This window comes from Carassius carassius, chromosome 10 (assembly GCF_963082965.1).
Source record: "Carassius carassius chromosome 10, fCarCar2.1, whole genome shotgun sequence".
Taxonomy (NCBI): Eukaryota; Metazoa; Chordata; class Actinopteri; order Cypriniformes; family Cyprinidae; genus Carassius; species Carassius carassius.
This window is the reverse complement of record NC_081764.1, coordinates 15,285,669-15,312,265: the sequence shown is the minus strand read 5'-3', so window position 1 is coordinate 15,312,265 and position 26,597 is coordinate 15,285,669. Positions and strand designations below refer to the sequence as shown.

Sequence of the window (26,597 nt, the reverse complement as noted above, 5' to 3'; positions counted from 1 at the left end):
TAGTAGATCACCACCTCAAAGGCAGTTCTGTCATTGTATGACTCTCATTTTATGGTGTCATTGTGTTGAGAACTGATCATTTGGATTCAGTTTACAAAACTAATATCTATGTAATTTTATAATAATAATAAATACTTTTTGTAGTTTTATGAGTAAAACACGATTTTAGCATCTTTATGAGTGATTCTACTTTTTTTTGTTATGTTATTGTTGTTAATGTTATTTAAGGCATAGCTCACCCAAAAAATTCTAAATCTGTGTGTTGAATTTCTATCTTTTGTAGATTATAAAAGAAGATATTTTGAAGAATGTGGGTAACCGAAAATTTGGTGGTCCCCACTGACTTCCATAGTGTGGGAAAAATACCAGAAGTCAACGGGGACCAGAAACGATTTGGTTACTCACATTTTCCAAAATATCCTCTTTTGTGTCTGTACAGGTTTGGAGGGTGAGTAAATGATGACAGAATTTTTATTTTTGGATGAACTGTGCCTTTTTACATTACACTGCTGGCTTAGTCATGGACACTGCAACGTCCCACACAAATTGAAAGTCTTTTGCTTTTGTGTTCATTGCTCTTGTGTTACATTCTGCCGATTTCATTTTCACTCAAAAGCATTTTTCATGCCCTCCTTCCACTTTTCCTCTCCTTTTCAAGAGACGGAATGGGGTAGCTTGAAATGAATCTAGATAAGAAGAACCTGATCTGCTTGAAGGCTCCCCTCAACAAAGTAATGTGACATGATTTTGTAATGTGAAGCTGATTAGAGTCTGAGAAACTTTATATTTGCATGTCAGGAGAGCGTTAAGGAGTTATCCAGCAGATGTTGAGGTGGATGTGAGAGGACGACATGTTGAACTGGGGCGCTCATGTGGGCGACATGAGTTAAAGCGTGTCTCATGACATTCTCACCCTTTTCCTTCGTTTCTCTCGCCAACTCAAAATAGTTGAAAATAATACAAGTCTATCCTTGTGAATCAAGCATCAGAGTTTCTAATGCACTATATTATTATTTTATTAATGCATTTGATTGTACCCTATTTCTGTTTTGAATTTTCCTGTCTGTACTGAAATTTGTAGTTTTAAAACAGTGTTTAATTTAAATATATTTTACATTACAAACTGATTACAATCTTGCCCATTGTGGACTTTATTATTGAATGCACCTCTGTCAAAACTGACTGTTGTTCTGCCAGAACAGGTCAGTCAAGTCTGGGGGTCACCTGTATGCATTTACCTTTTAATTCATTTATTTTATTTCACCAGAAAGTGAAAGGGCTGATCATATTTAGTATTTAAGGATTTAGAATGGTTTAGGTGACAGACATGTACATGCAAATTTTCTGATGCAAAAAAATTTACATTTGAGGAAAATTAACACAAAGTTATTGAGCTAATTAATATAGAAATAAAACAAATATTATGATGGAGTCGGAACTTTAAATTAGATCTTGACTCTTGAATTACAGTCATTTCTTAAGGGCAAATAAGACCATAGAGCATAAGAGCGGAATACAATTCACCATGAAAACTGAATTTTCAGCTTTGATTCTACTTGCATTTATGGAGACTTCCTGTAGTGCTTTACATTGTTTATCTGAGGTACTGTATGGTCCTACTTCAAAAATCAAATTGTGATTAATATAATAATTGAATTAATATAAAATAATTGCTCATAGGTTTTTAAATTCTTCAGAAAGATACAATATTGAGAGGAAATGAAGTTGTTAATGGCCATGATGTTTTACATCACCACCTTGTTTGAGCATCAGCTGTGCACCATGTGAACATAAGTTCGGGGTTTTCAGGCATGGTGACGGCTTGTAGTGAAAATTGGAATCAGTGTGTGAAATCACTGCTCAGTCACCTGGGAAACCACTGGAGCTCCTCTGTGAAACAGGGCTATCTTCTTAACTGAATATAACACTTCTTAACTGAATATTGGCATTTAGTTCTTTTTTTGTTATAACTGAAGTCCTAAAAGCAGAACAAGAATGCTGAAGATTTTTGTGTCTTTATGTGAAAATGATTGCTAATAAGCTGTCATTTAGAATGTATCTGTAAAGTTTTTATCATTCTTGGGTGGGCGTGACTTCCATCGAAAAAGGCTGAAAAAAATATTCTGTGGTATTGCTTTTCTGTCATGGCTTGAAAATGTCACATGACTGCAATTCGAGCGGCGAACCTCACAGTGCTGGATGTGCAAAAAAGAAGTCTACTTTTCAGAATTCATCCCTGGCGTTCTGTTGCGAACATTAATCTTTGATCTCAGTAACACAAAAGAGGTCTTTTTTTATAATATTTTTGGCATTGTCTTTAGTTCTGTTGTTTACAAGTGGGGCTCTGTGGCAGGAAGGGTGCTTCACCTCGGCAAGACAATAGTTGGGTAAACAGCGAATGTTGCCTGCGTCTGTTTGCCATAAGGACTGTCGACTGCATGATTTCTAAAGGTGATTCCCTTAGTGTCCGATCTCCTTCGTCCACTTGCTCCAGTGTAGTGTCTGTGGGGAGGCTTTTGTGACTCAGGAATTAGTGCAATGTCAGGCATGCCTACACTAATGCCTGAGGGACTATGCCCGTGATCGGCCCCAGACAAAGCTGCCCAATGGAGGCAGCAGTTCCCACATGTCTTCTCTCCCTCCATCCCCAGGCCCCAGCGGCTCTTCCTTTATTCTTTACAGGCTCTGTTATGCAATGGCCAGAGTCAGGCCTGCCGCTTGGCAAAGTAAAGCCTTTATACATGGTCACAATGCACACCGAATTCAATTATTCTGGAAAGCAGAAGCCGTGTTGCCAGCGCCAAAAGGTTATTCACATGAGCGCAAACCCCTCAGTGCTATTTTGCTTCTCTTGGTGTTTTCATTATGTCGGTTAAGAGGGCAAGTCTTTTTGTTAAAAGGGGATTGGTGAACATGGCTTTTGTTTCATGTGGAGTGTGTTTGTTTGGAAGATTTCTTTTCTGAATTGACAACAGTTTGTCTAGATATTGTGTTTGCTCCATTAAGGCTCTAGATTATGAGAGACTACAATAGCATGCTTGTAAAGGCACAGGTATCAAATGTCGTTTTTGGTCTACAGCATACAAAATGTTTTTAGGTACAGCAGGTTCAGTTTGAATCTTATAGTCTATGCAAACTTGCTCTCAGTCTTGCTTTGCACAAATGAGTGCAAACAGACAGTATCAGCAGTTTTTGATCGCTGAGTCAGTGACACGTGTGTATTAACAGAAATATTGCTTTTATGTTATATTTGAGGTGTAAGAGAACTTGATATTTTACGTACACTACCGTTCAAAAGTTTGAGGTTGGTAAAATGCATTTATTTGATCATACAGTAAAACTAATATCATGACATGTTGTCATTTAAATATAAATATTTTTTAAATTATTTATGTCTGTAATTGCAAAGCTGAATTTTCAACATGAATTCCAGTCTTCAGTGTCACATTGATAGTGCAAAAATATGCTCAAAAGATGCGAAAGATGTTCATGTGTGTATGATCGTCTTCAAGATACAGGTTATAAAAAACTCTTGTATGCCCATCTCCATTTTTGGATGGGCATCACGACCCCATGGATAACAGTGTCTTGTTTAGAGTAATATACAGCCAACTTGATTGTTACTTTAATTTATTGTTAATGGACTTAAAGGTAGATACCGACTCCATATTTAATTTGATGTTGATTTGTTTCCAGTAAATGGGAAGACTCCAGAACTCCAAAACTCATGGGTTGTTAAAAGTATGTGATCTAAGACACTGAGACAGTCCAACCCTTTGAACAGATTTTAGCTCTGTCCCTTCCAGCTTTTTTTATTTGCGGCAAATTAAATAGAATAATTCATTTCAATAGATGTTATTTAGGGATGCACCCATGTTTTATTTTCTGTTATTTTCATTGCATGGACTGATTAAATGGGATGAGCTGTGAGTGGGTGTATCATCTGATTCCTGTTGTCATACTGCTCGATGTGGTTTATTTATATTTAAATATATTTAGGACCGTTTGCTCTGTTGCTTTTATCAGACCAGTTTAAAAAAAGTATTATCACATTATGGGTACTTCTTTGGCCTCAGTTCCAGCCTGAAGATTGGTAAATATTAATTTCAGAACAGTCTAGAAATTAACAGACCTGTGTGACAGAATGAAATCAGTGTGACATCAGTTATATCAGCAGTATTTTGATGGTTAAGCATTTTCCTATTAAAAGCTTAAAACCAAAACTATTAGACACAGATCTCAGCCTCACTCTGATTTTGAAGCATGCCAGGTGCATTTGGTCACACACAGGTTATGCCGATCATGCCTGGAATGCTAGATTAGCAGGATGTACCAAACTCGTCAGGGCCATTTACTGAGGAATTTTAATGCATGGCTGTCTGAAGAAGTCCATTGAGAGCCAGAAAAAAATAAATTTGCCACACTTATGCCCCAAACTCATACCATAGACGCATTGGGCGCCTACAACAAGAAAAAAAATTACAAAACAATGCGAGATTGGGTTTTTACCACTCATTTGCAAAGCACATCAATATCATGTCACCGTGTGGGTCAATTAACCTGGTGTGAACTCGGAGTGTGCACCCAGAGAAGTTGCGTAGTCGTAGCTTCTCTGACAGGTTTCCTCCTGGCTCTTTCATCCAGTTTTGGAGTGACGTCCTGATCAAGGGAGGGTCTATGTTGTACCAAATACCTTAAATTTCTTAATAATAGACTTCTCTGTGCTTCTAGGCACTGATAAAGCCTTTGAATTTTTTTTTGTATCCATCTCCAACTTGATTGTTTGCTTCAATTGCACTACCAAGGAATTAAGTGCTCCAGGAAAGTTTTTTTCATACTGAGTGAATTAAAAATGACCACAGATGATCACAGCTGAAAGTCAAATGGTTTTGTGTGCCATTAAGTAGGTGATTGAGTTTAAGTCATTTTCAGGAGGGGACAATCCTTTTTCCAACTTAGGGGCCGTTTACACAACAATGTTTTCAGTCAAAAGCGGGAAAAGTTTTATGCGTTTATGCGTATCATATGCAACATCATCACTTCCTTACAGGGACTATTTACTAACAAGTCGACAGCGCCAATTATTGGCCTGGCATACATAATACAGTGTTTTTGGCCGGTTTCGCAGATATGTGTAAACATGAATAGTTTTGAAAATATATGCTTGAAACTTTTCAAAAAACGCAAGGGAAAAACTTGTCCATTTTTTACTACATCGTTGTCATGTAAGCGTAGCCTTAGTGATTCAGTTTTTTTATTTTTTATTTATTTTATGTTGGTGTTATATCTTTCACTTGGACGTTAAAAGTTGCACTGAGTAAATACAGCTGGATAAAGCAAAAACTGTCCATCTTCATTCCAGACTGCAAAGCAACAAAATGTGATTATTTTAAAGAAGGGTGATTCTTTTCTATACCCACTGTATTTAACGGGATCACAATGTAAAACCATTGTAAGTTACACTTTCATATCTACAGTTTTTCAAATTGTGAATTTAAAAAAAAGCAAATAGCATATAGAAATCAAGCAAAAAAATGTTTTAATTATCTAAGAACATTAAGGCTGACTTTAGTCTGGAATGAGTTTAAACCTGTAAACTGTGAAACAAAATTCTTTCTTACATCATGCGCACATCTGCATTTTATTTATGATGAGAGTTTTCATGAGAGAACAAAATTCAGTCAGCGAGAATCAGTCATCTGAATGCCTCTGATTGGCCACTGCATTTATAAACTCAACAGAATCGTGTGTGATTGGTAATAATGTGCAATGTGCAATACTTTTCATTTTCACTTTATTCACTTTATTAAATGTCACCTAAAAAAAGTATAAGAGAGGAAATATGCAAAATATAAATCTATGCATCTATCGCTCATCTTGCTAAAATAGCCTGAAATTTGTAATAATTTAAAAATATAAATTTATATAAAATAGCAAAATTTATGTTAAATTAATTTTATTTAGAAGTGGCACCGTGCACCCAGGGCACCATACAAGCTGGGTAATAAGCCAGTCTAGTCTAGTTGGGTGATCCTTATTAAACCAGATCAAGAACACATCCAACAGACATAGCTGTCTTTTTAAAATTATTAAAATTCACATTTTTAAAATATGTAGCCCAGGAGAGCATATTTCACCATACATATTTTATTCAGAAGATTATATAAGAATTCTTGTAGGTTACACTTTATTTTACAGTAGCTTTGTTACAGTGTAATTGTGCATTTAAGTACCGAGTAATATGAATTAATAACATGAACTTGCTATAGGTTTAGGGTTTGAATTAGCAACCTCATGTTATTAATTTGTTATTAGTTTGGTTTAGGGTATGTAATTATGCAACTTTTTCTGTTATTACAATAGTAAGTACATGTAATATTTAACGAGTACATAAAGTATTACTTTCTCATGTTTTGAATATTTTAGGAACATTCATTTTGTTTTGTATATATTTCAAAATTATTCAAAACATTTTCCCTCCTAATTGTCATTATGAAAAAATGTTGGGGAAATGTTATTTAATGAATTAATTTAGTTTGTTAGTTAAAAAAAATAATAAAAAAGAAGATCTTTAGAGCATGTCCTTGGCAGGCTTTGTGAGATACCCAAGAGATATTTTCTCTTCCTTTCGCCATCTATTTCTTATTGCACAGTTTTCCCTGTTTATCATTGTCTTGATGTGAGAGTGATAGCAGGAGGCCAGGCTGTATCTAAATGTGTCAGAACGGATGTTCTTCAGCAGTTCTGCTTATAGTCAGCCTATTTCTATAAGATGCTGTATTTAACGATAGGAGGAGATGTCTTTCCGGTGCTGTCTGATGCACTCAGCTGCCGGGACATGAATGAACAACATAACTGAAATTCCTTGATAGTTTTGATACAGTCTTTTAAACTGAGAATGCAATTTTTAGATTCACGCTTGTGGATCTCTGCATATACATAGAACAACCGCTTATGCTGTTTATGGTTTCAGGATTAGCTCAGGCATAAGTGTCATCTTGAAAGTTATGGACCATATCGGTTTATTATTGTTTTTTTTATTTTTTTTTTTAAGAAAATAATGTAATCTTATAGATACGTTTTTTGTTCTGTTGTTTTTAAATCTAATTCAGATGCCTTCTGCCTTGATTGTGATGGTGATGATATAGAATACCCAATGGAAACAAGAGCTGAGATTGCGCAATACATACGTTTAGTAGCATCAAAGCTATTCCATTCCCCTTAAAAACTTTTGGTTTGTAGAGTGGTGACGTGTTTTTAACAATAGAATATATCTGCTGGTAAGCAAGCCATTAAACAAATAAACGTAAAACCGCAGAGGAGAGGCCGCACTGTGCCATAGTGACAAGATGTCTAAACGAAGGCTGTGAATTAATTAAGCCAATAAAAAGTCCTCATAAAGTAATACAGAGCTGATCAGCCCACATGAAAGGTGATGCCTGTAACGGCAGCTTGCAAATGAAAATGCTACTTGAAAACATATGGTTGCCAAAACAAAAGTTCTGCCACTGGATTTAGCAGAACTGAGAAAGAAGTGTTTGGTGCGCCAAGGGCATTAAAACTTTGCCTCCAGGTCCAGGCTACTATAATAAGTTTATTTGGGAATATTATTTTTAGAGAAACACATTCTTGATGAGGAATGCAGAGCCTGTTGTTCGGGAGCATCTTAATTTGCAGGCGGAATGCTGGTCCGGCTCTTTGTTGTCGAGAACGGCTCAAGCTGAAGAAGCGACAGGGTGGATGTCCAGACGAGGCCTGGACCTACGGCCCAGACTCCAGTTACACATGCCTTCCCACCAGGGAAAAGTGCACTGTTCCGGATGGAAATATCTCCTGGGAAATATCAGGGAGTAGATTATTATAGAAACAGCAAATGTCTTACACTTGTGCGTTGTGTGCTAAATTGCTTTTAATTTTGGCATGTACACCCCAGAGTGAAATTCTATGACATTCCTTGTAGCAGGATTCCGGAGTAAAACTGCTCTCTGAAGAGAAAACTTGTACCTCGTGAGGTTATTTGAATTTCAGAAGTGTTCAGAATATGACAGAGACTTGGTTAGTTCCAAATTATTTCCTCTTGTAGACTGATTTAGGGTGCTTTCACACTAGCACTTTTTTTTGTGTGCACCCGGGCTCGATTGACGTTGGTGTTCGGTTTGTTTGGATGATGTGAACGTTGTCTTCCGAACTCGGGTGCGCTCCTGCAAACTGTACCCGAGTCCACTTAAAAAGGGTGGTCTGGGGTTTGTTTCATGTGAACTCTGGTACGGTTCGCTTCTGATGTGAACGCGATCGTACCAAATCGCAGAAGTGAAGCGCTATTAATGATGTATTATTTGATAAAAATGTGTGTTTCACTCACTTTCCTTTCCTGCAAACAGAGCTGTATATCTTATTTCTGTTCGCCTTCAGCATTTTTTTTAGATCACCTGCAGTACATTCATAAGACAGACATAAGTGCCGTTATGTACTGAAGCTTTGTAAACAAAATGAACGGTTCAAAAATGTAAATATATAAAAGTACAGAGAGCAATGTTATGCATTTGACGCCTTCTCCTGCGCTGTCATTACTAAGCAAAGGGGTAAAAAGCTGCAGTCTTGATGACGCAAATGAACCATTGGTTCGGTCCCAAATAAAATAATATGAACACAGTTCAGCGTGGGCAGGGGGAGGGGGGAGCAATTGAACTCCGGTTCGGACCACACAAGCGAACCAAGTGTGAAAGCACCCTTAGTAACTAACTGAACATTTAAAATTGGATTTTAAGTGATTGAACTTTCATAGAACTCAAGTTTGTGCTTCATAAATGGCCTTGACATCCATTCTCTGTTTGGTTAAAAATTTGAGAGAAATTGCATTGCTCAGAGTGTATTTGAGAAATTCCCAAGTCTTAAAATAACCCACGGGCCCATAACTCTTTTTTGCTCTGCCGATGACGGGTTTTGGGATTCAGCCCGCTAAACACTCCGAGACCTCTCCTTCTGGCAGAGCTGCTTTCCTCTCTGGAAGAAAAGGCGTGGTATGGGAAGATTAGCTCTCTCAGAGCACAGAGGGTCTCTCAGGAACTGAAACAAAACACTCGCTTGAGAAACTTACAAGTAACTTCAGTGCCGAATTGAAACTGAGGGCAGCAGCCTTATGATGATTGTTCTCTGCCAGTGTGTATTGCATATTCATGACATTAGTGATTTGTTCAGGTAATTCAGTATGAAAAATGTACGTGTATGCAGATTTCAGAGTTCAGTTTTTGAGATCTGGTCTTCTTTTGTTTTTGAAAGCACTGCAGAAAGAGGATCCTGACCCAAGGTTCCTGGTGAGAATGTGGGGTGGTCCTGTTTCCTGTCTGAGGTCCACGTCTCACATTATGTTCAGTGTTACAGTTTGTGTGACAATCTCTACTACATGGGGCATGATTTTCTGCTGTCATTTGGAGAGTTTGATAAACCTAGCAAGAGACCTGCTGTAAAGCTGTAGTTCTTATTTAGGAAATGGACATCATGCTTGTGTATGTGGTGTTTCCTGCTGTGTTGTATTGTGGGAAGTAAGTTGCCTGTGGTTGTGAGTCTTGGTGTGTAGAGACCTTTAAGACTAGTCAATTCAAGCTTATGCTCTGAACTATTTACAATCTTTTATTCTGAATATTTAGTTTTATTCTGAATTACCAGCTGGAAGACATAATATTTTTTTTTTGTATTATACATAATTGTGAAGAGTGGAACAGGGCCAAGAGCTGTGGGAACGGAGCGAGGCCGGTGGAGTGATTTGGAAATGAGCGACACCTGCGCCACTCACCGGTCTCGAGTCCCACTGAGGAGATTGTTTCGGCACCAGTGTAACAATATAAAAAGCTTCCTAGGCACGGGAAAATGGAGGTGGGAACTGGCGGACATTTAAATGAAACTTGAATAATTAAATAAACACAAAACAGCGTGACAGCCCCTCACGGACGACTGCCGCGCACAAACAAAACCAAACACAAAATAAAATCCAGGCCTGGTCCTCTCTCCTCCTTCACTGTCGTAGCTCCTCTTTTGTATCATTCCAGATCTCCTTCCTGGGACTTGAGACCGGTGAGTGGAGCAGGTGTCGCTCATTTCCAATCACTCCACCGTCCTCGCTCCATTCCCACGGCTCTCTGCCCTGCCCCACTCTTCACAATAATATTTGTTTATAACATATAACTCCTACAAAACTCTATATGTGTAAAGCTGTTTTACATGCTCCAGTTCATTGTGAAATTGAGGCGACCATTTAATAAGATCTTACTCTTATGCATGGAATGGTTATCATTGGAAGATATTCCAGTGATACAAGGAGAGACAGCATGGAAGCTGAAATAGATTTAACTGACCACACATGGTTGTGCTGCTTAATATTTTTGAGAAAGCTGATAATTTTTTTCAAAATTCTTTGAGGAATAGAAATATTAAAAGCAAGAATAAAAGTATTTATTTTGGGAGAAACATTTACTGACCACAAACTTTTGAACGGAAATGTAAATGCTGTTTTATATTGTTTAATTTAGTTCAGTATCACATTGCCTGTTGTGTCACAATCACAAGCTGAACTTGCTGTCTATTGTGTACTGTAGAAAATGCCCTTAACAGAGTATGTTGAACTGAGGGCTTCAGTAGTTCCAGCCTTCTCTTTGATGTACCCCTTGGCTATAACTGCTGTCGCATTCAGAGCTTTTAGAAGCCAAACATATCATGATTTTCATACACATTGAATTTTCACATGACCTGGTGAAAAGCTCAGTAATTTGTCTCTTTTGCTGTGTCATTGACTTTTTTTCTGCAAGTTTATACTGGTTTTAAAGAAAAGGAGTTCCCAGCTCTTCCTAAATGCTTGGGTATATTTCAGCTGCTCTCAGATGAATGTCTATTGGAACTTGCTTTTACACACATTGTGTCCATCTGCCTTCTCATGGTTACTAATATAATTCCCCAGTAGATTTATTTCTGTCTGCTTTCTTTTTTTGTTTTGTATCTTTTTGTTTAAATGGGTAATTCACTGCTGGCAAGGTGAGCTTTTAATGAAACTTGGCTGTCCATGCAGTAGAAACTTTTTTTTTTGGTGCTACATGACAAGAGACAGAAAAAGAGCTATGGTGTTCCCTTTCGCCAAAATCTACAACACCCATGATTAGGGTTGCAAAAAGGTGGAACATTTCCAGTAAATTTTTGACACATTCGGAAACTTTTTAGGATATTCTAGGGATTTTTTCCACTTTGCAACTAGTGTTGTCAAAAGACCTGGTACTTCAGTACCAAGTCGGTACGGTACTAAAAAAATGTAAATGTGACGGTACCAGGTTTCTTTAAGTACCGGTAGTACCGAGGTCCCGTTCAAACCCGGTTCAGCGCTATGATTTCCGCGAAGCACAAAACGAGGACGGAATCTCAAAATCCAGTCATGAAAATGAAACTTAGATTTTAATATGGACAGTCATGGAATTTGTCAAAGTTAGCATAAATTAATCAAATCAAATCTCCATATGGACCAGTATCTGTAAATGTTAAGCCGCAAAAGTTGTTTGAAATACGAATCCGTGTTCTGCGCGTCTCTGTGTGAATTAATGAATGGAAGAGACGTGCGGGTTTGTTTACTACATAGACCGAAGCGCATGATGCTTGCATTAATTTCAGCATCTGAGCTTCAGAGTTCTCTCTCCATCAAGCGATCTGAACTTTTCAGTTCATCTCAATGGACGCACAGCGTACCTGTATTTGATGCTCTGTAAACTCTTTGTGAAGGCGCACAACTCACCGTTGCTTTACTGATAGCGCTGTTTCTCACACATGCAAAGAGAGAGAGAGCGATAGTCTTACCACGCTGAATCGACACGCTATATGTAAACTATTCTTTGTTGTCTTCTCCAGTCAAAATAATGGAGTTCATTGATTAATGATTCATAGTGATTAATATTCATGAACCCAGCAACATCAGTTCATAGTGCATTGTATATACATTAGTATGATAGTAGAATTAGTAGTAGTATTATCTTTTAATAATAATTAATATGATCTATTACTATTTTTTTACAGAAACCCTCAATGACCAAAAATATCTTAAGCATCACCACCAGTCTTAAGTTCAGTTAAAATGACAAATATGCATTCATTAGACCTAAAATTAAATTTTTACATAAAGGCATTGTGCTAGAAATATTACTATTATTTAGTAAAATGTATGTGATACTGCTACTACTGTTGAAAAAATTTATAAAACTTTATTTTTTAAAGAAATAATTCACAATATTTCTTCCATGTTTTAATTTTAATAGTGAATCCCCTTTATTTACCAAAAATAAAATCTTTCAATTTCATAAATTAAAAGACAAATTAAATTTGGGTGAAACTTGTTTACTGTTTTTCATAATTATATAAATTGTAGAACAACTTTAAATTAGTGCTGTCAATCGATTAATCGCAATAAAAAAAGAAATGTTTTTGTACGTTTTTAATATATTTTTTAATGTAATAATTTCACAGTTAAATTTAAATACTTGTTTAAATGACATATTTTTATGAATGAAGGCCAGTATTACTGATATTAATACAGCTACTGATTTTTTTTTTTTTTTTTTACATTTATTATTAGGCTTCAAAAATATAACAGTTTTTAATTTAAGTAAACTTAAAACAATGCTAACATAAACCCATAATAAATGTCATGTTTACTCCTGCCCTTCCTGTCTTAACAGTTAGGAAATATACAGAAATTTAATAAAGTTATCAAGTTATATGCAGTCTGCACTGCATAAACTATAAATTAAATAGTTAATCCTTATTAAAGCTACAAAAGTTATTTAGTCAAGAGCAGCGAGTCATTTTCTCTGTTCCCTTTGTTCTTTAACTTTACTGACAGGAAGCTTTATTGGCTGCTGTCCCTTTAAGAGCAGACAGACACGCGGATCTCACCGTTTATATACTGTCTATGGATCTTGCCTCATTCTCTCACAACTCTTTTTGTTCATTTTAGACTTTATATAAATCATTTAAGATTGCTCTTATGAGGATAATCGACAAAACTGGCACTTTGGGATGTTTATTGTTAGTTCAAGCGCTTAAGAGAACTGGATTCTGGCGCCCTGTCTAAGCATTGTGTGTGTGTGTTTGTGTAGCCTACGTGTGTATGTGTCACATAAGGGCATTCACAGAAAGCGCATTCTCTTTTGTCTTGCCACGCTTGAAATGTTTAAAAGCATTTAAATGAATAAGAGCATGATCATATAATGTAAAGCTAGCCAACGGATGGCAGAAAATACCGATGCTGCGTTAATTGCGTTAAATATTTTGACACATTAAACCAGACAAAAATTAATCGAATGCGTTAACGCGTTAACGTTGACAGCACTACTTTAAATACAATTGTAAATAAGTATAAAGAATGGCATTGGTTTTATTTTTAGTGCTAAAAAGTTATTTTTTTTTAATTAGCATATTTTTGTGTTTTGCTTTGGTACTGAAATTGGTACCGAGAACCATGGATTTTCACTGGTATCGGTACCGAATACTGAAATTTTGGTACCGTGACAACACTATTTGCAACCCTACCCATGATGCACTTTTGAATTTGGTGCCTCCCCTTTGTCGATCCGACTGACAAATGTGCGAGAATGGAATGCAAAAATATGGAAATTGCATCTGTAGTTTTAACAAAAGCCCTGGTGCTGTAAAAAACAGTCAGCTTCTAGGCTTTTGTTAAATCTCCATATAGAACTAATATGTTTTTGTTGTTACTCATTCCTTACAAATTGCGATGCGTGTAATATTGTTTGATGTAAAAATACTTTTTCTATCCAAGCTGAATGTCAAGAGACTACTATAAACAAGCCATTTGTTTGTTGACCTCCCTCCAAGGATAAGTGCACTACAAGACTCAAACATTTGTAACATTTATGCAGTACATGAAAGTGTAGCTGAAACATTTACATAGTTTTAATGCATTGTTGGATAATTCAAAATGCTTTACCCCATTTCTTGTATTTCTTTTATTTACAATCCCCTCAATGTTAAGGATGGTAATAGGTGTTAGAAGGGAAGAAATGTCAAGAAAAACTTTGGTTTATGGAAGTGAGAATCCAAGTGTAATGCTGTGAAATAATCAGAGTAATTGGATAATGCATTTAAACCAAATGTGGCTTTAGTGACAATGTCTTGTATGCATTTACACTTAGCTTGTAATGTGGTCAAATGCTATCTGATCATGATCGGTCTACCTGAAAATGTGTATTAATGCCAGGAGTAAAAGACCCGTAGAGACTTGGGGGTGTAAGTGTTTTTGAATTGGGCCAGAAGCACCCTAAGCAACCTAAAACACCCAACATTCTGTTTTGCACTGGCAAAAACCACTGACATTTTCTTTAAACATAATTTTTGCAGTTCTGATTAACACTGATTAACAGTTAACACTTCGTCTTAATTAGTCTTAAGAATCATGTCAAATGTGACTCAGAACAAGCACAGATTATTTTAATAGATTAACAAGCACAGAAATAAACAGAGTTCACTGCGTTTCGAGTCCCCTCAAACAATTCTTTATAACCCCGCTAACAAACCCATTCATCTCCATCTTTCAAAGCACTGAGATAACGGCACTGCTTTCTGGGCTCTGTTCCAGGGTTGACATAGTTGTTACAGTAAAGATTTGATAGGAGAATAAAGAGATTTTTTGAAATTTGATGATATGATTGCCACAGTGCTTGTTTTCTCTTGTATCTTTGCTATATGTTTGTATTGGCTTGTGTTAGAAGCATTATGATCAAACAGGCCTTTGTCTGTGTTATTTTAAGACATTGACAAATGTGCCCCAGCTTCTGTAATGTCTTGTTTATTATTATTATTATTTTCTTTTTTAAGGATTTGAATAGTCAAAGAATTTCAGTAAAGCTTTTCAATGACTAAATATATTGTATCTTTATTGACGCATATATAAAGATATTATATGACATATTGAACTCTAAAGGCATTTTTTTTTGTGGCTGAATGGAATGTGTTGTATGAATGCCATGTGTAGAGGGGTCCAAAAGCTCACGGCAGACTAGTCTAGCATAGCCGGACCTTTGACTGAATGCCACAAGGTCTGGTCCACGTCTAGACTTTTTTTTTACCCAAAACCCACATTGACACTGCATATACTGTTTATTGATTTGCCTTGAGCTATGCCTTAATTAACATCCTGACAGCATATTCATGTGGATATCTATGGCTGTTTGTGTCATATTCCATATAGGTTTTTTTGGAGCATTCCAGAATGTTTGTGCAAAAAATTGCAAATAACAAAAATCATGTCTTGACATTTTTGCCTCTTTTGTTGGTCTAAAGATTGCATTGAAATGGCAGGGATTGCATCACTATGGTGACATCATTGGGATTTTGAGACCATTGCTAAGTAATTCCACCTCTCAGTGCTTTCTTTCACATTAAAACATGTCATTCTTGTAAAGTGCATGTCCTTGGTGTTGGACCATTGTCAACTTTTTTCCATTCTTTTTTTTTTTTTTTTTGCAGTGAAATCCAGGAAATCATAGAGGTGTAATACAAATGTATTGTTGGTTTGTTTATTTGATTACTTTAGTCCAGTTTGGAAGGCATAGCCATATGATACTAGTTATGTGCTAAACTGCTTTAAAATGAAGGAAAGCTGTTAACGTCACTAATTGTGGTGGTGTGTCAAAAATGTGTTAATGATGGTAATTCCAAGGGGTCATGGAATCTCAACATTCCTCATCGGTCCCCTCCTCTCATATTTCACATGCCTCCACGGCATGCAGATTTTATGTAAGTCCACATGGCGGGCTAGCCTGTAATATATCTCAAAATTGTCAAAATGTTTTAAAAGTGAAGCACATTTACTTGATTAAGTGCCTTGATTTTCAGTAACCAGGGCCATTTCTGTGAGGCTCCTTAGGGAATTGAACATCGTCAGAACATTCAGAAAGAAAATCTAAAGCCATGCACTAGACATTTCTGATTCGGATCCATTTGAAGTCTGACAATTATTAATTTGGATACAAAGATATTTGGAATTAAGGGCTTATTTTACTAACTGTTTGCAGGTTCCAAAGCTTCCATGGAATTCTTTTCATAACCCTGCAGTTATCTGGCACAGACGAAGAGTAGGGGTCAAAGCACACAGACAGTCCTACTGCGCACCTCAGGGTAAACAGGGGTTAAGTGTTTAGCTCAAGGGCATGGAGACTGGGATTTGAACCTGGAATCCTCCTCCGCTCTTTCCAACATGCCACCAACCAATGAGGGAAACTGTGAAGGAAAAAGCAGCAAAAACTAACAGCACAAGTTAAAATCCTCCAGGAAATGTTTAGATACGCAAGGCATTATTCATCTCAACTAAATTTGACCTGATCATGTTATCACACCAACCAAAAAGTACTATGGTACTATATGGTTTTTGAATAACTAAACAAAGCAATGGGTTTTTTTATTATAAAAAGTAATGTTTTATTTAAATAGGCTTCAGTATTACAACCCGAATTCCGGAAAAGTTGGGACGTTTTTTAAATTTTAATAAAATGAAAACTAAAAGACTTTCAAATCACATGAGCCAATATTTTATTCACAATAGAACATAGATAACATAGCAAATGTTTAAACTGAGAAAGTTTACAATTTTATGCACAAAATGAGCTCATTTCAATTTTGATTTCTGCTACAGGTCTCAAAATAGTTGGGACGGGGCATGTTTACCAGGGTGTAGCATCTCCTTTTCTTTTCAAAACAGTTTGAAGACGTCTGGGCATTGAGGCTATGAGTTGCTGGAGTTTTGCTGTTGGAATTTGGTCCCATTCTTGCCTTTATATAGATTTCCAGCTGCTGAAGAGTTCGTGGTCGTCTTTGACGTATTTTTCGTTTAATGATGCGCCAAATGTTCTCTATAGGTGAAAGATCTGGACTGCAGGCAGGCCAGGTTAGCACCCGGACTCTTCTACGACGAAGCCATGCTGTTGTTATAGCTGCAGTATGTGGTTTTGCATTGTCCTGCTGAAATAAACAAGGCCTTCCCTGAAATAGACGTTGTTTGGAGAGAAGCATATGTTGCTCTAAAACCTTTATATACCTTTCAGCATTCACAGAGCCTTCCAAAACATGCAAGCTGCCCATACAGTATGCACTTATGCACCCCCATACCATCAGAGATGCTGGCTTTTGAACTGAACGCTGATAACATGCTGGAAGGTCTCCCTCCTCTTTAGCCCGGAGGACACGGCGTCCGTGATTTCCAACAAGAATGTCAAATTTGGACTCGTCTGACCATAAAACACTATTCCACTTTGAAATAGTCCATTTTAAATGAGCCTTGGCCCACAGGACACGACGGCGCTTCTGGACCATGTTCACATATGGCTTCCTTTTTGCATGATAGAGCTTTAGTTGGCATCTGCTGATGGCACGGCAGATTGTGTTTACCGACAGTGGTTTCTGAAAGTATTCCTGGGCCCATTTAGTAATGTCATTGACACAATCATGCCGATGAGTGATGCAGTGTCGTCTGAGAGCCCGAAGACCACGGGCATCCAATAAAGGTCTCCGGCCTTGTCCCTTACGCACAGAGATTTCTCCAGTTTCTCTGAATCTTTTGATGATGTTATGCACTGTAGATGATGAGATTTGCAAAGCCTTTGCAATTTGACGTTGAGGAACATTGTTTTTAAAGTTTTCCACAATTTTTTTACACAGTCTTTCACAGATTGGAGAGCCTCTGCCCATCTTTACTTCTGAGAGACTCTGCTTCTCTAAGACAAATCTTTTATAGCTAATCATGTTACAGACCTGATATCAATTAACTTAATTAATCACTAGATGTTCTCCCAGCTGAATCTTTTCAAAACTGCTTGCTTTTTTAGCCATTTGTTGCCCCCGTGCCAACTTTTTGGAGACCTGTAGCAGGCATTAAATTTTAAATGAGCTAATTAAGTGGATAAAAGTGTAACATTTCTCAGTTTAAACATTTGCTACGTTATCTATGTTCTATTGTGAATAAAATATTGGCTCATGTGATTTGAAATTCCCTTAGTTTTCATTTTATTAAAATTTAAAAAACGTCCCAACTTTTCCGGAATTCGGGTTGTAGATAACGTGATACATGAGCATAGTGTTTTTCAGTACTATGGTACTTAGGGCCCTATGAAATCTGTTTTATTTTTCTCCAATACAGTTTTTTTCAGAACATTTCCAAATACCATTCTTGTTACATTTATATTCCATTAAACTCTGTTTTAGTGTTTAAATTAAATCTGAGTATTCAAAAAGCATGTCTAATTGATTGCAATCATGAAATGTAAACTTTTAATAAATTGGATAACAGAAGTTACATTACATTATTTAGGCTTTATGAAATCAGTTTAACCCCCCCCCCCCATATTTCAGTTTATTTTTATTTTTTCCAAATTCAGAGTTTTCGGTTTTAGTTGTTTAAATGAAGTCAAATAAAAACATGTCTAACAATTGAATTCATAAAATGTTTACTACTTAATTATTTAATAACTTTTTAATTATTTTAACTACTTAATTATTTAATAACTTTTTAATCATTTTTCAGTGCCAGTATTTTCAACATCGGAAATTCACAGGGATACAAAGATTATTTCAATGAGATATTTGAGCTTTACATTGATGTGGTTCATTAAAAGGGTGAAAAGTGATTTGCGCAGTATCCAGTGTCCTACATGTGTTTGTGGGCCGTAGGGCAGGCCAGCTCTCTGCTGTGTGGAATGTGTTTATGGGCCGTCTCTTCCTGCAGTGCCTATATTACACACATTTTTGACCTGGGGTGAGGAGATCAGTAGCTGTTGACTGACTGAGTGCACATTCATTAGCGATCTCAGGAACGAATGCTCCAGATTCTTCAAATGTCCACACAGCTTTGTTTGACCAAATGTGAGTCTTTCTACCAAATAGTTTTTTGCACACATGCTTCTAGAAACCCAGAAATACCTGATGCATATCACATAGTGTTGTGAATGTAGCTTAGGTATTATAACGCCTCAACACTTTTGTGTTGAGTTTAATATGTTGTTTTTTGTCACTGGCCGGTTAAGGGCAAGTTCTCCAAAATATTCCTGTACTGCACAGATTTGAGGTGTTTTCATTTGTTCTCTCTGTATTCCTGTAGGATTACCAAGCCCCTGACCTTTGCTGACTGTGTGGGCGATGAGCTTCCTCTGGGCTGGGAGGTGGTGTATGACCAGCAGGTGGGCGTCTACTACATCGACCACATCAATAGTAAGTTGCGCTTTTCAGTTTTGTTTTTAAATGTCATATTTTACACATCTGGTCAGTTCTGTTAAACTAGAGCTGTCAGTGAGTTGAATTAATTACATGATATGCTGTTTAATTAAACAGCTGTCAAATAATCACCTAAAACAATATTTGCTGAGAAAGTTCTCCAAATTGCATTCAAAAGCACAATTCGCCTTTAGAAAGTGGATAACTAAATGGTGAATAGACACACACATGCACGCACAAATATTATAGCCAGTGCATTATTTGAGACACGACTATGAAGCAATAATGAAACATGTATAAACATGGTACAATGTCCAGAAACCGTGGTAGTGGCATGATCACACTTTAGTTTGTAGGACTAGTTCTCACTATTGACTATGACTTTTGCCTCATTTATCTCCTACTTTGCTGCTCCTTAATAGTTAGAAAGGGAGTTGTTAAGTTCAGGTATGGGGTAGGACTAAGAGATCTAAAATATGGTCACGCAGATTCATAATAAGGCATTAATGTGTGCTTTATAAGTACTAGGGATGGTCATTTGAACCTTTTAACCGTTAACCCGAATTTTGACAGATTAATAAAATCTGTTTAAAAAGTTAAAAGTTTTAAAAGTAAAAGTTTTAATGTTTTAAAAAGTCATTTATTTATTTATTTTCAGTAGTTTATCAAAATATTAGAAAAAAAATAGAAAATAGAAAAAAAAACATTAGTCGCGTATAAGTTGCATTTTATAATTTAATTCAGAAAAAGGCCAAATGCAGACTCGAAATGTTTACAAACATAATAATCACCGTAGACATAGCTTGGCTATTTTAGTTCCCCTCACTCTACAACGAATCCTCTCAATTAACAGTATTTAGAACAAGAATTAAAAATATCTCTCATTCCACACAAAATCAAATGTTTCCGTATTCGCTATATTTGAATGGCAAATTATTATTTATTATGTAGACTACTTCACTAAAGGTTTGCCTTTATTTGTATACATTCACAACAAAAAAAATATTTTGTAATATAAGCCTAAAGAGAAATGGGATACTGCTTTCTGCCGTCTGGTTTCCTTGCGCGCAGCACAAAAATGAACCCAAACTCTGCATACTAGACTACTTGTTGCACGGTTTTTCGTTAATTTTCTTAATTAAGTAAAAATAATTTATCTTATTAGGCCTATTTATTCATATATATATATATATATATATATATATATATATATATATATATATATATATATATATATGAATAAATAGGCCTAATAAGATAAATTATTTTTACTATATTTTTGAATATATATATATGAATATATATGAGGCCTAGGCTTTAAATAACCTAGCTTTATTATGTTTTTCTCCGCTCGCAGAAGTGCTCGCAAGTCCGCTCGCGCAAGTGCGTGATGTAATATGATAACCATGTGAATCCTCATATTCTGTTTTTTATTGCATTTTGCACGTTAAATTAATTCCCGGGAAACAAATGTTAGTATTTTTAAACGGTCACAGACACTTAGCTATCCTTTCTAATTTAATTTAATACTTATTTAAAATAATCTTGTCAGTTAACGGTTAATTATCGGTTAATGAGCGTCAGTTGTCGGTTAGGAAAAATAACCGAAATGAACATCTTTAATAAGTACTAATAAATAGCCAAAATTCTAGTAATATGCATGATAAGCAACTAGTTAATAGTTGTTATAATTGTTACCACTATTTTTGTATGTTGTTCTCCCTATCATTCTGTCTGTCTGTTCTAATATATGTGCATCTTTGTTAACCATTTATAGTTATCAAATACTTCTTTATGGAGTACTTTATCATGGGTTATGGCTTTAATACTGTGATTATGTTTCTCTCACCCAGAGACAACCCAGATAGAGAACCCTCGCACACAATGGCGTCAGGAGCAGGAGCGCATGTTAAAAGAGTACCTGGTGGTGGCACAGGAGGCTCTCAATGCCAAGAAAGAGATGTATCAGATCAAACAGCAAAGACTTGAGCTGGCACAGCAAGAGATGCAACTCTTCAACCAGCTCACTCAGGACGACAACCGTTCAATCACCAGCTGTGAGACATGCATCACATCTCACTTTAATCATACTCACATTACACACACTGCTGATTCAGCCGTCAAACATCGCACCAGTCTATTAGTCATATTGTGTGAGGTTTTCAATGAAGGCATTGTTACTCTAGGCTTATTTCACTGTCACTCACTGGCTGCAGTCTGTTGCTTTCCTCACTCGTACTTCCATGGCCTCCTCCCTTCCTCCTCTAGTCCAACTCACCCCTGCTTTTCCCTTCACCTTCCCTTCCCTTTCCTGCCACCATTCATCAGTTATGCTCTTACTTCCTGTTTCTCACTAAAACATTTGAGTGCATTTATTCATACCCATCACTTCCAGGCAAGTGTACATATTTTTGATTTGTTTAGAAAAAGTTGATATTATAAAATAATAAGGGTATTATTATTATTAATGGTATAGTCATTAATATTAAAGTTCACCCTAAAATTAAAATTCTGTCATTGTTTACTCCCCCCTCATGTCATTCCAAACCTATGAGTTTTTTTTCTGCTGAATAAACAAAAAAGTTAGTGGCTGTCGTCACCTGTTTGGTTAGATGAAAGTGATCACAGAATTTTCATTTTTTGGATGAACTATCCCTTTAATATTAATAATACATATTTAATTCTAAAATGATTAAGATTATTAAGCGGTTTTTGTAGAAAAACTTATGCAGAACTGCTGAAAAAGGTTTTCTTTCACAGAATATATATATATTTTTATTTATTTTTATTTTTTTAGGGTTGAAAATAGATTATGGTCAAAATAGATTTTAATCCAGAAATTAAATACATGTTCATCAATTATGTGTTAATTACATTTCCTCTGTATTTTGAGTTGTGGTCGACCGATATTGGTTGATTCCGATATCCAGGAAAGCAGGGGGCTGATAACCTATATATATATATATATATAGATAACAAATAAATAATTTTATATATATATATATATATATATATATATATATATATACATATATATATATATATATATATATATATATAATTTTTATTAATATTTTTTAATAATATTTAAGTAATTTAAAAAAAATTGTCAATGGAATAAATTGTCAATGGAATAAATGTGTTACAAAAAATAAACGTGTAAAATAAACATACCGTATTTTTCGGACTATAAGTCGCACCTGAGTATAAGTCGCATCAGTCCAAAAATACGTCATGATGAGGAAAAAACATATATAAGTCGCACTGGAATATAAGTCGCATTTATTTAGAACCAAGAGAAAACATTACTGTCTACAGCCGCGAGAGGGCGCTCTATGCTGCTTAGTGTAGGCTACAGGAGCACTGAGCAGCATAGAGCGCCCTCTCACGGCTGTAGACGGTAATGTTTTCTCTTGATTCATTTTTAGTTCATTTCTCTTGGTTCATGTCAAATTAATTTTGATAAATAAGTCGCACCTGACTATAAGTCGCAGGACCAGCCAAACTATGAAAAAAAAGTGCGACTTATAGTCCGGAAAATACGGTACTAATACTTTAGATGGCAGTATTTTTAATAAACGAATAAATATTTTATAAAAATAATTAAAAAGATAGTAAACACTGTAACCAACAGGGCACTCAGTGTTCTGGGAAGCTTGTGTGCATTGGGAATCATATTTTTTTAAATAAAGCCAAGGTAACACTCATTTTACATACAGCACACAGTGAAAATGACATAAATATAACAGTGGGTAAATGCATAAAGCACAGCATAATTTGAAATCACGTTTAAAATTTAAAGCATTCAGTTCACACAGACCGACTGTTACACAGAATACACGTAATCATGCTGGATAAAAATGCACACTTCACAAGATTTCACAGATTCGACTAAGTTTGCAAGGTTTGTGAAATTAAATGTTCATCAGCCTTTCAAAGATTTGTTGAAATTATATAAATGCGTATTTGTTTAATGCTGATGGCAAATGAGAAAGTATTATAATGTTTGCCTTTCAATTACTAATAATATAAAAGCAATCGTTATAATACATTTTGTATACATTAATTACTTTAACCGTTCTATCCAATTATTAGACAGACTTCTATCCATATTAGACAGAACTGTTTATGACGACAGCAAACAAGAGGGTGAGTGTGAGCACTGTGTGCTCATATGCTGCCGTTCTCATCGACGTCAAAATAAAAGTCCCCACCTTGAACACCACATCGGCCATGCAGAAAAACATATATTTTGGCCATGCCGATATATCGGTTGACCACAAAATTTTTATGAATAATCCTCTTAAAATTCTAAATATGAACATAATCAAAGCAGAAATAACTACTACTCTCTCCCTCTCAGTTTTTGAGAATATTTGAAAAATGCCAAATATCGGCCAATATATTTGCCATGGCGATATATCGGTTGACCACAAAATGTTTATGAATAATCCTCTTAAAATTCTAAATATTACCAGAATCAAAGCAGAAGTCACTACTTCTCTCTCCCTCTCAGTTGTTCCTCACTTTTTCCAACTTGTTTTTTTTTTTTTACATGTGCATATCCAGCTTTATCAAAAAAGTATTCGGGCAAAACAATGATTTTGGTAACACTTTAGAATAAGGTCCATTATTTAATGTAAGTTAACTAATTTTGTTAACATTATCTTAGCAAGAACAATCCTTCTACAGCATTTATTAATCTTATGTTAATTTTAACATTTACTAATGCATTATTCAAAAGTTGTGCTTGTTAACATTAGTTAATGCGCTGTGAATTAGCATGAACTAACAATGAATAATGTATTTTCATTAACATTAACAAAGATTAATAAACACTGTAACAAATGTATGGTTCATTGTTTGTTCATGTTAATTAATACATTAACTAATATTAACCAATCGAACCGTATTCTAAAGCGTTACTCAGATTTTATTTTATTTAATATAGCTTTACTATATGCTACTGAAAGACACGTCATAGTATTTACATGGGCACTTGTGCATATCTAATAATAACTAACTAAAACTAATGCGTATCTAATAATAAAACATTGTTTAACCATGGTACTCTTTGGCAGATGTACTTATTTCTTAGCTTGATATTCGAATAGTTCTGATTGGTTTGGATTAAATGACTTTAACAGTATATGCATAATACCAAGTTACAGTCAGTGGCACCACATGAGCAAGATGTGATTGTGAATTTTTTGTATTTTCTCTTTCATAGCTCACTCTGGTTCCTCTTCAAATGCAAAATATGACCCTGACCAAATCAAAGCGGAAATCGCCTGTAGGCGTGAGCGGGTAGGTCATTATCCTCAGAGAACAATGCCTCATACGTCAGGCCCAAGGGGGGAGGCAGGGGCCCCTCATGTGCTTGTGTTGATTGTCTGTTTGTATATGTGTGTTGAGGGGAGGTGGGTACCTTTGAGTGAGGGAGGCCTAGGTTTGGGTTCACTGCAGTGTTTCTCTAGGGCAGAGCTTGTTAGGCCTCTAAGAATTAGTGCAGTACTACAGGAGGAGTCATTGTGTCAGAAAACTGGCCCGAGGATGATAAATACTACCTCTAAATCTGTCGTATTAAACGAATAAATCACACAGATGTAAGAATTCAAAAGATTTTTTTTTTTTAGTTCCAAACCATATTATTTGTTTTCATTGGAATACAGTAGGAGAAATCTAGAAGAATATTTACACAGCTAGTTCATTTTCATCATGGCACAGCTCATCGCATTTCATTCTGTTCCATACTCAAAACTGTTAGTCGTAGTGGTTTTGTCGTATGACAAAATTCGGGTTTAGCCTGAGAAAATATATAATAACAGAATTTCTGAACAATTTGTTAAAAGACTTTTATCATAACTGATCAAAAAGTGAAGAAAAAAAAAGTTTTTTAGCAAATCAACTCTATAATATGTCAAGATTGGTCTACTGTGGCCTGTTACCTACATATCTGATGGTTTTCGCTGTATATTGAATGACCCTACATTCCTGCGTTGCGGTTTTGGGAGGGCTGTGTGTGTCCAAAGTCGTTTTAAGTTTCTGTGTATGTTGGGCGGGTCGGGAAAGATTATACATATCTATGCTGATGACTTAATCTTGTTTTGCAGTGGTGGCTCTGAAGGGAATCCCGCTGTGTGTTTTGATGTGTATTGACTGAGTGGCTCTTGTGTCCACAGCTCTCCAGACTCAAACAGGAACTGGCACAGATGAGACAGGAGCTGCAGTACAAGGAAATGGGAATGGAGACCCTACAGGAGTGAGTTAAACTGAGTTGAACTCTGCCGCATACACAGCACGTGTAGTTTACAAATTAGTATGAAATTAGTAGCATTTGTTATGGCAAGCATCACTATCAGGCCATATTTAGGGTTAGCGATTAGGGATATGATTTTTGTCTGGTAGATTACAACTAGAAGGTGAAAAGGGACAAGAATGTAATAGAGTGCGCATATTATTTTTTAATTTTTTTTACTTTGGAACACCCTGACAACCACTCATATTTTGTTTAATGCGTAAATATTGTAAAATGTTATTATTCCTTCCTGCCCCCAATCTTTTTCGTGATTTATGATACATGACCCCACCCTGTCTTTAGTTTATTTTCCTGCTTTGTCTTATGTTTCCTGTTTATTCATGTTTCTGCTAGGGTAGTTGTCTTTTAACTGAAACTTTTCCAAGTGTCCACAAACTTTGCTCCTTGGACAGGTTCAGTAAGTGCACATCAAATGAGACGCAGCTTATGATGTCACTCTGTATTTCATCACTAGTCTTTTCTATTGCTCAAATCACCACACTCATATGTTAATCAGCTAAACTGTTTTCAACATTGATAATAATGGTTAATAATGGTTTCTTGATCACCAAATTAGCATTTGGAATGATTTCTAAAGGATTATTCCACACTGAAAATTTCAGCTTTGCCATCACAGGAAGAAATTACATTTGAAAATAAAATAAACTACAAGTTATTTAAAATTGTAATAACATTTACAATATATTCGTTCTATTGTATTTTGTTAATTTGGGTTGGCAGTTTCAAACAAACCCTACCCAATAGCTGTTATGCTAGCACTCCAGTAATATTTGCCAGAGTTCTTCATTTAGACAAAGTGGTCTTTATAGTTAGTATAGCAGTGTATCTAGTGCATTCAGGGCTAAATTCAGCCCAAATTTCACTATTATTCAGTTCAGTGGAGCAGAAACCAAACAGTTACCAGATACCAAACTCCAAAAAAATCTGAATTAATAATCTGCTTCGTGTCTGACTAAATGTAATGTTCTCATACTGTTTTCAATGCTAAAATAGAACAGAATAGTATTTAGGGTGCTGTGTTTTAAAT

At 35.8% G+C, this 26,597-nt stretch overlaps 1 protein-coding gene across 5 annotated transcripts in view; it reads left to right on the top strand.

Moving 5' to 3' along the window:
- Positions 1-26,597, top strand: part of LOC132151854 (protein WWC3-like) — a 48,379-nt gene that overhangs the window by 1,884 nt on the left and 19,898 nt on the right. For all 5 annotated transcript variants that reach the window (XM_059560300.1, XM_059560303.1, XM_059560302.1 and 2 more), the window contains exons 2-5: positions 19,139-19,248; positions 21,105-21,308; positions 24,482-24,558; positions 25,434-25,513. In XM_059560300.1, the coding sequence (XP_059416283.1) occupies positions 19,139-19,248; positions 21,105-21,308; positions 24,482-24,558; positions 25,434-25,513 (471 nt within the window). The remainder of the gene's footprint in view (positions 1-19,138; positions 19,249-21,104; positions 21,309-24,481; positions 24,559-25,433; positions 25,514-26,597) is intronic.